The sequence below is a fragment of the Carcharhinus amblyrhynchos genome, chromosome 4, assembly GCF_965287045.1.
Source record: "Carcharhinus amblyrhynchos chromosome 4, sCarAmb.v2.hapA, whole genome shotgun sequence".
Lineage (NCBI taxonomy): Eukaryota > Metazoa > Chordata > Chondrichthyes > Carcharhiniformes > Carcharhinidae > Carcharhinus > Carcharhinus amblyrhynchos.
The window spans coordinates 74,163,972-74,178,530 of record NC_137327.1 but is presented as its reverse complement, the minus strand read 5'-3'; the positions used below and the strand labels follow the sequence as shown (position 1 = coordinate 74,178,530).

Here is a 14,559-nt window from a genome sequence, read left to right as displayed (position 1 = left end):
GATTAGGAGCGTGGGACTGAAGTCCAAACAAAACATCAGTAAAAGGTTTTACAGGTAAACAGAAAGGGAGTGCAATCTAATCCTTAAAATCAGGGAGTTTGTACTCCAAAGGCCAACTTCAATGGCCTGGTTGAAGTCATTACAGTACTGCAATAATCATGGGTGATTTCTATCTATATATAGATTGGACAAATTAGATAGGCAGATGAGTTCAGCAGTCCACCATCATATACCAGTCTGTTCTAGGGCCAACTGGCAGTAGGTAATTCCAGATCTGTTCAATTTCAATGATGCAGGATTAATTAATTACCTCAAAGTAAAGAAGTCTCTCGGTAGCAATTTGAAGAAGAGAAATTGTCTCTAAGAATAATGGTTTTAAACTTAATTAAAGACAATTACAAGGATATGAAGTAGGGTTAATTGAAATTGACCGGGGAAATACCTTCAGGAAGGATAGTATCAAAGTGAAGTAAAAAGCATTCCATTCTGTGAAGAGTAGTGACAGGTGAGAAAATTGGGCAGAATTTAACAACCAGCAAATAACGACTTAAAAAGTAATAAGGAGGGAGAAATTTGAACACTGGAGAATGCTTGTTAGACATATAAAAGCAGGTAGTAAGTCTTTCCACAAACATTTAAAAAGGGAGTCAATAACTAAAGTGAGCATTTATCCTCCAGAAAATGAGTCTGTGTAATTAATAATGGGAAATAAGGAAATGGTAGAAGTGTTGGAGACTGTGAATCCTCTAGTTGCCACATTCTGGATACACTGAGGGAGAATTTAGCATGGCCTATTCACCTAACCTGCACATCTTTTGGACTGTGGGAGGAAACCGGAATACCCAGAGGAAACCCACACAGACACAGGGAGAATGTGCAGATTCCGCACAGACAGTGACCCAAGCCGGGAATCAAACCTGGGTCCCTGGCGCTGTGAAGCAGCAGTGCTAACCACTGTGCCACCATGACACCCAAACTGAGCGTGGATAATAGTGGGACTTGCAAAACAAGGAAGGCGAGAAACTGGGCTCACTTCTTACTTCTCACTTTCTGTCACTCGTTCTATCTTACCACTTTGCCTTGCTGAAAATAAGATGGGATGAGGCCATAAGATTGTGCCCCTAGGATCAAAAGACTAATGATGACGATGAAACTATTACCATTTGTTGTAAATATCCATCTGGCTCACTAATATGCTTGCCTGGTCTGGCTTGCCTGTGAGTCTAATTAAAGCAATGCGGTTGATTTTTAAACGTCCCCTGAAATGGAGAGGCTCAGAGACCATTGAAGCCCCCCAGTGGTTGGAGACATGGACGGCTATTGTCTATCTGATTGATAAATACTCCTGGATGAGTACAGTGTGGTTTGTTTGTCACAACTTTGCAGTCCATGACACTCTGTATATACAGGAACTAATGACTGCGACAAATGCAAGAGCCCTTTGTTTTGATTTGATTTGATTTATTGTTGTCACATGTATTATCGTACAGTGAAAAGTATTGTTTCTTGCACACGATACAGACAAAACATACTGTTCATAGAGAAGGAAACAAGAGAGTGCAGAATGAAATGTTGCAGTCATAGCTAGGGTGTACAGAAAGATCAACATAATACAAGATAAGTCCATTCAAAAGTCTGGCAGCTGCAGAGAAGAAGCTTTTCTTGAGTTGTTTGGTACATAACCTCAGACTTTTGTATCTTTTTCCCCAAGGAAGAAAGTGGAAGAGAGGATTTCCGGGGTGTGTAGGGTCCTTAATTACGCTAACTGCTTCGCCAAGGCAGTGGGAAGTGTATTGTCAATATCAAAGTGGGTATAAGTGGTGGCCTCAGCAAATATAGCACTTGTGGGCAGCAGGTTGTGAAATCCTACAAATGCCACGAGAAGATCCTTGGAAGCAGCTGAAGTTGATTCTATGGTTCTGTAATAAGAACATAAGAACATAAGAAATAGGAGCAGGAGTAGGCCATCTAGCCCTTCGAGCCTGCCCCGCCATTCAATAAGATCATGGCTGATCTGTTGTGGCTCAGTTCCACTTTCCCGCCCTCTCCCCATAACCCTTAATCCCCTCGCTTATCAAAAACCCATCAACCCGCGTCTTAAAAATATTTAGCGAGGCAGCCTCCACCACCTCAACGGGCAGAGAATTCCAGAGATTCACCACCCTTTGAGTGAAGAAGTTCCTCCATGATAACCGTGTTATGAACAATATTTTTAGAACTCTCCAAATTTTGGCAAAGGTCCCCAGATATGAATGAGAAGAACTTTGAGGGTTGACTTGGTTGGGTTTAGCATTGTCACACTCAATGCCCAGGTGATGCTGGGTAATTCATCCAGCTCCATTCTTCCTAGCCTTTTTATAACAGTTGCTGCAATTGAGAAATTTGCGAGCAAATTTCAGAGAGCAATAAAGAATCAACCTATTTCTGTGTGTGCCAGATCAGATAAATATAAACTTCCTTTCCTAAAACATATTACTAAACAAGACAGATTTTAATGAGAATTAATGGAAATTATCTTTGTAACACATTTTTTGTTGTCACTTTATTCAGTAAGGTGGTTTTACGCCGTACCAGTTCAATGGATGAGATTGGGGAGATAGTCTGGTATTTAGCCCTCTGTCTGCTCTTGGCCTGGCTGATGGTTGGGGCAGCATTATCAAAAGGAATCAAATCTTCAGGAAAGGTATGTTTGATAATGAACAAAATTCAGATCTCTGCAACAATAAAACTAGGATTTATCAATTATTTGTGAATTGGGCTGGTTTATCTCACAGTGATGTTAACATTGGTTCTTTGGGAAGTGGGAGATCCATAATTCACGAACACTTCAGGCCTGAGTGAGATCTGAAGATCTTTCTCCTGAGTGAAAGAACAGCAATTCCCCCAAACCCCTGAAATGTGCCCCTCATTCGAAGGGTTTCAGTCACTGATACAGGGATTTTGGGTGAATTTCCAATTGTTCTGGAAGGCTGGGCAGGACTGGCTCACTGATTGTGCAGATTAGGGTCAGGATTTTATTTGGGTGAAATGAAATTTGTCAGAACAATGAGAGTGGCAAAGAAACCCGAGGAGAAATGTGAGGAGTTAAATATTTTCATTACATTTGTTTTATTCTCCCATTTAAATATGTTCCTCCTCTGATTATGAGATATAAATATATTAGATAATATTGTGCTATTTAAATTCAATTACACACAGCTAGGTCTTAATTATACCTTCCACGTAGCTATTAACCAGCCAATTGTTCCTGATTCATTCTCTGCTTTACTAGAATCCTATCAGTTTACCATTCGATTGGATTCAATACTGTAAATGTTGTACCAGCAATACAGGAAAATCTAACAAGCTCCTCTCCATGGTCAGGTGGTTTATTTCACTGCGACATTCCCGTATGTGGTTCTGACCATCCTCCTGATCCGAGGTCTTACCCTGGAGGGAGCCTATAAAGGAATCGAGTTCTACATTGGAAGACAGTCCGACTTCTCCAAACTGACTGATGCTGAGGTAAACATGTCAGAAAAATCCACAGAATCTCGGCTGTGATTTTCAGTCAAACTATTTGAAGTTTCTGTTTGTTTTTATCTCTTGTGTTTGGATTAATTAATCAAAAGCCTAAATGTTGCTTTTGGATTGCTATTCACTCATAGCCAAGATTTCAGTCATTGCTTGGGAATCAGTTGGAGATGGTCATTGCCTGTGAGGTCCAGAAAATTCCCCTCATGCCCATCAGTTTCACTAATGTTCTCTAGGGAAGGAAATCTGCTGTCCTTGCCTGGTCTGGCTTACATGTGACTCCAGAGCACAGCAATGTGGTTGACTCTTAACTGCCCTCTAAGGACAACTAGGGATGGACAATAAATGCTGGCCAGCCAGTAACGCCCATGTTTTAGGTATGAATTAAAAAAACCCTCTGATTTATGTTTGCAGTCATCTTTCAACTCCTGACTCTGCATATCCTAACCTTTGTCAGGTAGCACCTCATCAAAGGTGGTCTAAAATCATGCACACAGCACTATCCTTGTTTATTCTCTCAACATAACCATCCTTTTAGAAATCCTTGTTTACTGTTTACATTATAGTACATTTGGAGATGTCAGGGGTAGGTTTTTCACTCAGAGGGTGATGAGTGAGTGGAATCAGCTGCAGTCGGTGGTGGTAAAGGTGAACTTACTGGGGTCTTTTAAGAGACTTCTGGATGAGTACATGGGATTTAATGGGATTGAAAGTTATAGATAGGCCTGATACGTATGGATATGATCGGCGCAACTTGTGGGCCGAAGGGCCTGTTTGTGCTGTAGTATTTTATGTTCTATTATGCTTCTGTCTCTGGATGTTCACTCGGCTGATCTTTCAATAAATATTTGAGCACTGTTACCTCACAATGATGTTAACTAAGTGCATAATTTTCCCATGAAATGTTTTGGTTTCACTTTTGGAAGACAGCAATTACATTTGCTACTCACTATTTCTCAATACATTTTTCTTTGAAATCTATGTATGGATATAACTGTTTTTGCCCTCTGCTCCCTCATTTCTCAGCCACAATCCATCTAGACCTGGATATTTAGCCTTAATAAGCATGGTTAGATTGTCTCAATGTTTTCTTCCTTTCTCTCTTAACCATTCTAATACGTCATTTCATTTCTTTGGCTCTTGGCATTTCCTCTTTGTTATCCCCTTAAGTGAAAACTGAGGCAAAGTATTTTCTTTCCGAAAGTGCTTATATTCATCTCCTTTTATCATGGTACCCTTGATGGGAACTGCTTATTCTATCCTTAAGTATGGTCACTCTTGCTTTGTCCCTTTGGTTGTTTAGTTTTTTTGCTCTGTTTACTACAATCCACATCCTCTCATCGTTGACTTTTGAACATCCATAATGCATGATCTGTGCTTATTATTCAATACATACAGATCATTGGGTGTCAGTGTACATGCAGCAGATAACAAATCACTCATTTGAAAACATATGGTTGATAATGGAAAGGATCAAAGCCCCTGCAGGGAATTTCGTAGAAATGAGCAGACAGGGAGACAGAATACTGCTTAATGGACTGTTACCCAGAGGGAATTTCATTTGTCAGCTAAGAACTGAGCTGTGGAAATAAGCCACTCCATAAGCCTCACGGTTAACGTAATTTTATCTGGCGAATGATTCTAAGTGAAATCTCCTGATACTGATTAATTCTCCATTCTATTTACCAGGTCTGGAAAGATGCTGCAACACAAATTTTCTATTCCCTTGCGGTGGGTTGGGGCAGTTTAATCACACTGTCATCCTACAACAAATTCCACAACAACTGTTACACAGATTGCATTGTTGTTTGTGTTGTTAACTGTGCTACAAGTGTATTTGCTGGATTTGTCATCTTCTCCGTCCTGGGACATATGGCTCATGTACAAGACAAGCCTGTTTCAGAGGTTGCACAATCAGGTAAATGCAGAGTTGAATTTAATGTCATATATAAAAAAAATTCCAAATTCATGATAAAAGTTTGAGTTCTGCAATCTGAGACGATTTATTCCGTTGGCAAATTCTAGATCCAGTTGAATTGTATGACAGAGAGGAAGAGTGGGAAAGACAGGGCAGATGGAAAGGAGGTCGGGAAGTGATGAAATCAGCGGCTGAGAAGAGGCGAGAAGGAGTGGGGAGGGAAAACGTGGAAAATTGAAGAGAAGGGAAAAGTATGGCTCCAAAATCAACAGTTACGAAAGGGACTGAGGAGATACAAGGAACAATGATGGCTGTTGAGATCAGGAGTGTAAGATTGGGCAACATGGAAAATGGAGAGGAAGGGAGGGCAGGAAGGAGAGAGGAATTAGAAGAAAGAGGAGGAGTGAGTGAATGAAAAGACAACAGTGAAGACATATGATCAAACGAGAGCAAAACCTGGAAAACTCTCAGCAGGAGCAGGTTGCATTTGTGTCTCAGCATGGGATTGGTGAATGGGGCTGGAACACCAAAGGACTGATTTTTTTCTGCTCAAGCCAGAATCTCAGATCAATTACAGAGATATGAAGCAAAACTTTAACATTCAAATTCTAAATTACATTCAGAAAAAGTTTACAGCATTCCTCTTTTAAGTACCATTAATTACGCTATCTTAATTATGTTCACTGCTACAGGTTTTGGTTTGGCCTTCATTGTGTATCCAGAGGCTATTGCACAGCTGCCGTGGTCACCTTTATGGGCTTTTTTATTTTTCTTTATGTTGATCACGCTGGGACTTGACAGTCAATTTGTAGCTGTAGGTAAGGACATTACTTTAATGAATTGCTTTCCATTTTTATATTAGCGAGACTGTTACAGCCTACACATTGGGTTGTGCCTGAGCCTGTCCACAAGCCCACTGCTGCCCATACCTAATAGACCCGGACCTTAGAGAATGGACCTGGCTGAGAATACGGATTGCAGCAAAATGGTATATTTCCATGCAGTCACTGCCAGCTTTTGTAAAGGATTACTGAGATATGTTTAACAACTCCACCTGCATATCAAAAGGGGATTTTCCTGTTTCAGTCATGGTCCCCTGTTCCAATTTGTAGGGTTGTGCACTTCTATTCTGGAATGCACAACACTCACTGTATTGGATACCTGTTTCATGCCTGTAAAAAAGGTGAACTAATTTCTAGACCATCTTCTAAGATGAAGAAAAATTTGCATTTATATAGCACTTTTCACAGCCATCAGATGCCTCAAAGATTTTAACAGCCAATTAAGTGCTTTTGAATTTTAATCGTTATTGCAAAGTAGGAAAACATGACATCTAAATTGCACACAGCAAACTTCAACAAACAGCAATATGACAATGGTCAGATAATTTGCTTTTTTTGCATGTTGATTGAGGTTCAATTATTGGCCAAGGCATTGGGATGACTCTCCTGTTCTTCTTCAAAATACTCTCATTAGATTGCTTCTATCCTTTGCTTTGAGGCCTCACTTTTTAAAATCTCATCTGAAGGATGGAACCTCTGATGGCACAACACTCCCTCTGCACTAAAATGATTTTTGTACTGTAGCACTGGATGAGAAATTACTGTTGGTGATTTTAGTAGGTAAATGAATGATGCTTCTTTGTGGCAATTCTCTGTTCGCTGTCTTAATGAAGCATCACTCTGTTTCAAGTGGGTTAACAACTGCATTAAACTAACAACGGGATAACATCATTGCACCATCTGGAAGTATCAGTGCCAGCTATAACTCAGTGACTGTTGGGACCCTAGATTATAGGTTCAAGACCCACTCTGGAGATTTTGAAATCCAAGCTAAAATTTCTTTGCAGAGCCAAGAGCGTGCTGCAGTACCAGAAATGCCATCTTCTGGATGCAAGATTAAATTGGATCAAATGTGAGCATGATTAAATATAGAAGAAGAGCAGGAAGTTCTCCTCAGGCAGTCAACTGATTGACCATTTGAAAAGGAAATACCTCAGTATTCAGCCTCTCAGTTGCAGTTCAGTAATTAAAGATGATCTAAGTTCTGCTTCTTCATAAACTCACTTTATTCTCTTTTACAACTCCACATACACACCCCAACACCCAGTGCCACCTGTAATTTCTTTATATATCCCAGTGACTTCTATTAAATGATTAACATCCAATTTAGTGCTTAAGTAGAAGGTGACTGTAACCTATTCCTAACACTCTGTGTCCTGACTAGTTGTTATCTTGAGATACTGCAATTACAATAATCTCAAGAATTGCTCATAACCAGATCTCGGCAATAAGGATGCTGAAATGAACTTAGAGCCATAGAATCCCTGCAGTACAGAAAGATGTTTAAGAAGGGTGCCAGGCAAAAAGCGGGGAATTATAGGCTGGTTAGTTTAACGTCTGTTGTAGGTAAAACGTTAGAATCCGTGATCAAGGAGGAAATAGCGAGGCATCTTGAGGGGAATTGCTTGATAGAGCAGACGGAGCACGGTTTCATTAAGGGGAAGTCGTGTCTGACAAATTTACTTGAGCTCTATGAGGATGTGTCTAGGGCGGTGGATAGAGGAGAGCCGGTGGATGTGGTCTTTCTTGATTTTCAGAAGGCGTTTGACAAGGTACCTCAAAGAGGTTATTGCAGAAGGTCAGGGGACATGGAGTTGGGGGTAGGGTGTTAGCGTGGATAGAGGACTGGTTGTCAAATAGGAGGCAGAGAGTGGGGGTTCAATGGGTGCTATTCGGATTGGCGGTTGGTGACTAGTGGAGTGCCTCAGGGGTCAGTGCTGGGGCCTCAGCTATTTACCATTTATATAGATGATCTGGAGGAGGGAACCGAGTGTAGGGTGTCGAAATTTGCTGATGACACCAAGATTGGTGGAAAGGCAAATTGTGCGGAGGGTGTGGAGAGTCTGCAGAAGGATCTAGATAGGCTGGGCGAATGGGCCAGGAACTGGCAAATGGAATTTAATGTTGGCAAGTGCGAGGTGGTCCACTTTGGTAGGAATAATAGTAGGAAGGATTATTACTTACGTGGAGAAAAACTGCAGCAGGCGACAGTGCAGAGGGACCTCGGGGTCCTTGTGCATGAGTCACAAAAACCCAGCTTGCAGGTGCAGCAGGTGGTCAGGAAGGCGAATGGGATGCTGGCCTTCATAGCGAGGGGGATTGTATATAAAAGTAGGGAGGTCTTGCTGCGGCTGTATAGGGCATTGGTGAGGCCGCAGCTGGAGTACTGTGTGCAGTTTTGGGTGCCGTACTTACGCAAGGATATTTTGGCCTTGGAGGGAGTGCAGAGGAGGTTTACTAGGCTGATGCCGGAGTTGAGGGGGTTGAGCTATGAGGAGAGGCTGAATAGATTAGGCTTGTACTCGTCACAAGAGGTTATTGCAGAAGGTCAGGGGACATGGAGTTGGGGGTAGGGTGTTAGCGTGGATAGAGGATTGGTTGTCAAATAGGAGGCAGAGAGTGGGGGTCAATGGGTGCTATTCGGATTGGCGGTTGGTGACTAGTGGGGTGCCCCAGGGGTCGGTGCTGGGGCCTCAGCTATTTACCATTTATATAGATGATCTGGAGGAGGGAACCGAGTGCAGGGTGTCGAAATTTGCTGATGACACCAAGATTGGTGGAACGGCAAATTGTGCGGAGGGTGTGGAGAGTCTGCAGAAGGATCTAGATAGGCTGGGCGAATGGGCCAGGAAATGGCAAATGGAATTTAATGTTGGCAAGTGTGAGGTGGTCCACTTTGGTAGGAAGAATGGTAGGAAGGACTATTACTTACGTGGCGAAAAACTGCAGCAGGCGACGGTGCAGAGGGACCTCGGGGTCCTTGTGCATGAGTCGCAAAAACCCAGCTTGCAGGTGCAGCAGGTGGTCAGGAAGGCGAATGGGATGCTGGCCTTCATAGCGAGGGGGATTGAATATAAAAGTAGGGAGGTCTTGCTGCAGCTGTATAGGGCATTGGTGAGGCCGCAGCTGGAGTACTGTGTGCAGTTTTGGGCGCCGCACCTGCGCAAGGATATTTTGGCCCTGGAGGGAGTGCAGAGGAGGTTTACTAGGCTGATACCGGAGTTGAGGGGATTGAGCTATGAGGAGAGGCTGAATAAACTAGGCTTGTACTCATTAGAGTTTAGAAGAATGAGGGGAGATCTCATTGAGACGTATAAGATGATGAATGGGATGGATAGGATAGAGGTGGAGAGACTCTTCCCGCTCAAAAAAGACAGTAGGACTAGGGGGCACAGCCTCAAGATAAAGGGGAGGCGGTTTAGAACGGAGTTGAGGAGGAACTTCTTCACTCAAAGGGTGGTGAATCTCTGGAATTCTCTGCCCGTTGAAGTGGTGGACGCTGCCTCGCTAAATATTTTTAAGAAGCGGGTTGATGGGTTCTTGATAAGAGAGGGGATTAAGGGTTATGGGGAGAGGGCGGGAAAGTGGAACTGAGCCACGACAGATCAGCCATGATCTTATTGAATGGCGGGGCAGGCTCGAAGGGCTAGATGGCCTACTCCTGCTCCTATTTCTTATGTTCTTATGTTCTTATGTTCTTATGTTAGAGTTTAGAAGAATGAGGGGGGATCTCACTGAGACGTATAAGATGATGAATGGGATGGATAGGATAGAGGTGGAGAGACTCTTCCCGTTCAGAAAGGACAGTAGGACTAGGGGGCACAGCCTCAAGATAAAGGGGGCGTGGTTTAGAACGGAGTTGAGGAAGAACTTCTTCACTCAAAGGGTAGTGAATCTCTAGAATTCTCTGCCCGTTGAAGTGGTGGAGGCTGCCTCGCTAAATATTTTTAAGACGCGGGTTGATCGGTTTTTGATAAGAGAGGGGATTAAGGGTTATGGGGAGAGGGCGGGAATGTGGAACTGAGCCACGACAGATCAGCCATGATCTTATTGAATGGCGGGGCAGGCTCGAAGGGCCAGATGGCCTACTCCTGCTCCTATTTCTTATGTTCTTATGCCATTCAGCTCATCGAGTATGCAGTGAATCTCTGAAAGAACATCCCCTCTATTCCGTCCTATCCCCTGTAACCATACACATTGACCATGGCTAATGCACCTAACCCACACATCTTTGGACATTGAGGGACAATTTAGCTTGGCCAATCCATCTAACCCGCACATCTTTGGACTGTAGGAGAAAAGCATAGCACCCCAAAGAAACCCAAGCAGACATAGGGAGAATGTGCAAATCCCAGATAGATTGTCACCCAAGGCTGGAACCAAATCTGGATCTCTGGCACCGTAAGGCAGCAGTGTTAACCACAGTGTCAGCGTGCTGTCACTAAACTTCAGCCTTGATGTGAAGCAGTAGCCAGTAGCAGATCGTTCAATAGTTATACACCTTGTCTGACTTCTGAGATGGATGGCAGATAGTGATCCATTGGGCCAAGTTTTATCAATTGGAGGCTAGTGCTGGATCTGGTCATAAAACGGATCTGAGTGTGGAATCCTCATTCCAGTGCGTCCATATGCTTTTTGATGGCTCTGGTCCGGTCTGCTCTGTGGGGCGGGGCTTAGCGCTGCTGGAATGTTCGGAGCTCTGAACTGCGTATGCACAGTTTGAAAAAAAAACTGAAACAGTGCGCCCGGGTGGGAAAGACAAAACAGAGAGAGATCGGGCGGGAGGGGGAATGAGCCGCAATCAGACCCCCTGGGAAGGTTTTCGGGCGCAAATGTTTGGTAAAATCAGGCCAATTATGACCATATTACAGCCCACTACAGTTGAAATCTACCAACCTATATTTTAAGTCCTCCACTTAACTGAATTGCTGGACAATTCTCATATACAAGAGATGTTGGATGGGAGGATTTGGAAACTTATTGATTTTTGAGAGAACCATGACAGATTCTCTCATAACAGAACAGATCTCTTTCAAATGGCAAACCCAGTAGAGAGTGCCTTTGTGCACCCATGCTGGGAGTGGAGAAGACAACCATTGTGAGGGCCAGAACGTAAGTAGAACCATGGAGCCATCCAGCTCAAACACACGTCTTGATAGAGCTCAGTGCAATATTGAGACTGATGCCGCACTCCTTCTAATCCCTTAAAAATAATTCCTGATGGTAAACCGACAACCCTATTTTGGTGACACTGCAGTGTTGTGAAGGCCACTTTGAACAACAAAATTAATCTCATCCACAACACTTTGTTTTCATTGATTTTTCTCCCTAACATTTTTGCTGCTCCTTCCCTGGAAACATGTCAGGACCAAGTTTTACATCCAACTCTTTCAATGTAGCAAAATGGCTCTCTAGATACGTTGACACTTGGCAATTATAATACAATTCACATCTGTTAGAATATTTCTAACTGAATGAGAGAGGGTGACTGATTAGCCTACCACAGTTGTCAGTATGTCTGTTAAACTAACGGTAGCTAATCTAATCCAATTTCCATACCTATTCTATAATCCTCTCACATTTATCCTTTTAAAAAACTGATCGAATTTCCTTTGAATTGCTCCTCAGTCTCCCTCAGTGGTCACTTTTAGTACTAATTTTCCATCAATATTCCCACATTAACAATTCAATGACTATTTCACAATTTGCCTATTGTAATTTTGAAAACGTCCATTAGGTCTCCTCAATTTCCTCTGCTTAGTGATAAGGCTGGAAGTGTTTTGCTCAATCTGATTTTAGTAATAAATGCTAATTTGATTGCAACTTTATTCAGTAAATGTAAGGAACTAAAGACATCAGAAGTGTTTCTTCTCAGGACAGCCAGCAGAATAAAAATAATAGCACTGGTCCCTTTTCCCAGGATGGATGTTGTTCATTTTATCCCAAAGCTCTATTCCAAGATGGATGGCGCACCATCAGCTTCCTCTATATGGAGGCCACAGATGAACCTACGATGACTTTAACTCTGCAGAGGCGATGGGGGCATGTTGATTACCCCAATTACTGCTGTGGGAAAATGTGCATCACCGCTTGGAACATTGTCTTTCCCTGAAGACTTTTGTTGGTGATGGAAGTAAGTTTGTCCCTCCTATTCCCCTCCTGACTCTTCTTATTCCAACCCCCAGTAAAGACCATCAAGGTCATGAAAACATCCACTGGTCTCATTAACATTGGGGTCCTGGAGGGAAGGCTGTAATGCCCTTCACTTACGATACTCTCACTTATGGTCTTCTCTAGCACTTGGTTATCACTGCTGCCTGACAGTGTCAGGGATGTGGGTTTGATTCCAGGCTTAGGTGGCTCTCTCTGTGGAGTTTGCACATTCTCCCCATGTCAGTGTGCATTTCCTCTGAGTGCCCATTCCTTGCAGAGTCCAAAGAAGTGTAGGTTAGGTGGAGTGGCCACGCTAAATTGTCCCTTAATGTCAAAAAATGTGTAGGCTAGGTGAATGAGCCATGGTAAATGCATAAGTTATGGGGTAAGGGCAGTGGGACTGCTCTTTCGGAGAGTTAGTGCAGACTTGATGGGCCAAATGGCCTTCTTCTGCAATGTAGGGATTCTATGGTTCTCCACCACAGGACAGCAGCACCAAATTCTGAGGAGCTCCCTGCAAATGCCTTCAAAACACATCACAGGAAAGAAAACACTGAAGTTACCAATGTGTTCCGTCAGGGACAGATAATTAGATTCCTGTCGCTGGTGCAAACAAAACTTAAGAAATGTGGGATATTCTGTTTTGTAACCTTGTTAAGAGTTAATAGTCTCTGCTGATCATTGTCTCTGTGATGTTTTAGAGTCAGGAGAAACTGTTCTATCTGCTCCTCTGTATGCAAGGCCAAGGATTCTTCAGTGTTGGCTTTCTCTGGACTCTGCAAATGATCAATTAATTATTGATTTCATTTAATTTTTAATTTCATCAGAAGCAATTATAACAACATTGCTGGACCAGTTTCCTAAATTCCTGCGGTCAAAACGCCTTTACCTGACAAGTGGAGTTTGCTTGTTGTTTTATTTCCTCAGTCTTGTATGTGTGACACAGGTATGTCATCCTTTAATTCTTTGCAATATTTTCACATAGTTCTTGTTATAAAGTTATGAGTTAAGAACATAACATAAGAACATAAGAAATAGGAGCAGGAGTAGGCCCCTCCAGTCTGTTCCCCATTCAGTAAGATCATGTGTGATCTGATTTTGGTCTCAACTCCACCTCCCTGTTGCACCATCACCCACACCCCCACCCTCACCACCACCGCCCCCCCCCACCACAACTCCCACAGTAACTGTTGACTCTCTTGTCAATCAAATATCTGTTTAACTCAGTTTTGAATACATCCACTGCTCTCTGTGATAGAGAATTCCAAAGATTTTTCACCTCTTAGTCAAGAAATTTCTCCTTATCTCTATTCAAAATGGAAGCTTATTTATTCTGAGTCTGTGCCCCCCCCCAGTTCCAGTATTCCAGGTGGGAAAACATAATCTACCCGCAAACCCCCTCAGAACCTTATATGTTTCAGTAAGATGACTTCTTATTTCTCAAAATTCCAATGAGTATCGGCCCAACCTCCTCAACTTTTCCTCATCCCTGGAATTAAACAATTGAATCTTCTCTGAACTACCTCAAAGTATCCCTCTGTAAATAATTGGTGACGAAAACTGTCCGATCTTACCAATGTTTTGTACAGTTATTGTAAGATATCCTTATTTTTATATTCCATTCCACTTGTAATAAAGATCAACATTTCAATTGACCTCCTAATTACTTGCTGTACCTGTAAGCCTCTAGAAGAGATTGCAATATGATTTCCCTTTCATAAAACCATGTTCTCTCTGCTAGATTGTATTATAATTTTCTAAATTACCTATAACGTCTTTCTATTAATGGATTTTCCCAATGACAGATGTTAGGTTAATAGCCCTATATTTTTCTGTTTTGTCTGCCTCCTTTCTCGAATAAAAGCATCTCAGTAGCAGTTTTCTGCTGGGGCCTTCCCAGAATTGAGGGACTAGTTTATTTCTTAGAGGAGAGGTTGCTGGTGGTGGTGCCCCATGCATCTGCTGCTCTCGTAATTCTAGGTAGAAGAGGTAGCAGTTTTGGGAGGTCCTGTTGAAGAAATCTTGGTGAATTGTTGCACTATATCTTGTAGATGAGGCCCACTGATCAGTAGTGAAGGGAGTAAATGTTTAAGGTTATGGATGGGATGCTAATCAAATCAATTTTTTTCTAGA

General features: G+C 42.5%; 1 protein-coding gene across 1 annotated transcript in view; it reads left to right on the top strand.

Moving 5' to 3' along the window:
- Window positions 1-14,559, top strand: part of LOC145342447 (sodium- and chloride-dependent neutral and basic amino acid transporter B(0+)-like) — a 55,146-nt gene that overhangs the window by 32,786 nt on the left and 7,801 nt on the right. Inside the window, exons 6-10 of the mRNA XM_080188009.1 lie at window positions 2,551-2,683; window positions 3,364-3,504; window positions 5,203-5,431; window positions 6,124-6,249; window positions 13,254-13,372. Coding sequence (XP_080044135.1) covers window positions 2,551-2,683; window positions 3,364-3,504; window positions 5,203-5,431; window positions 6,124-6,249; window positions 13,254-13,372 — 748 coding nt within the window. The remainder of the gene's footprint in view (window positions 1-2,550; window positions 2,684-3,363; window positions 3,505-5,202; window positions 5,432-6,123; window positions 6,250-13,253; window positions 13,373-14,559) is intronic.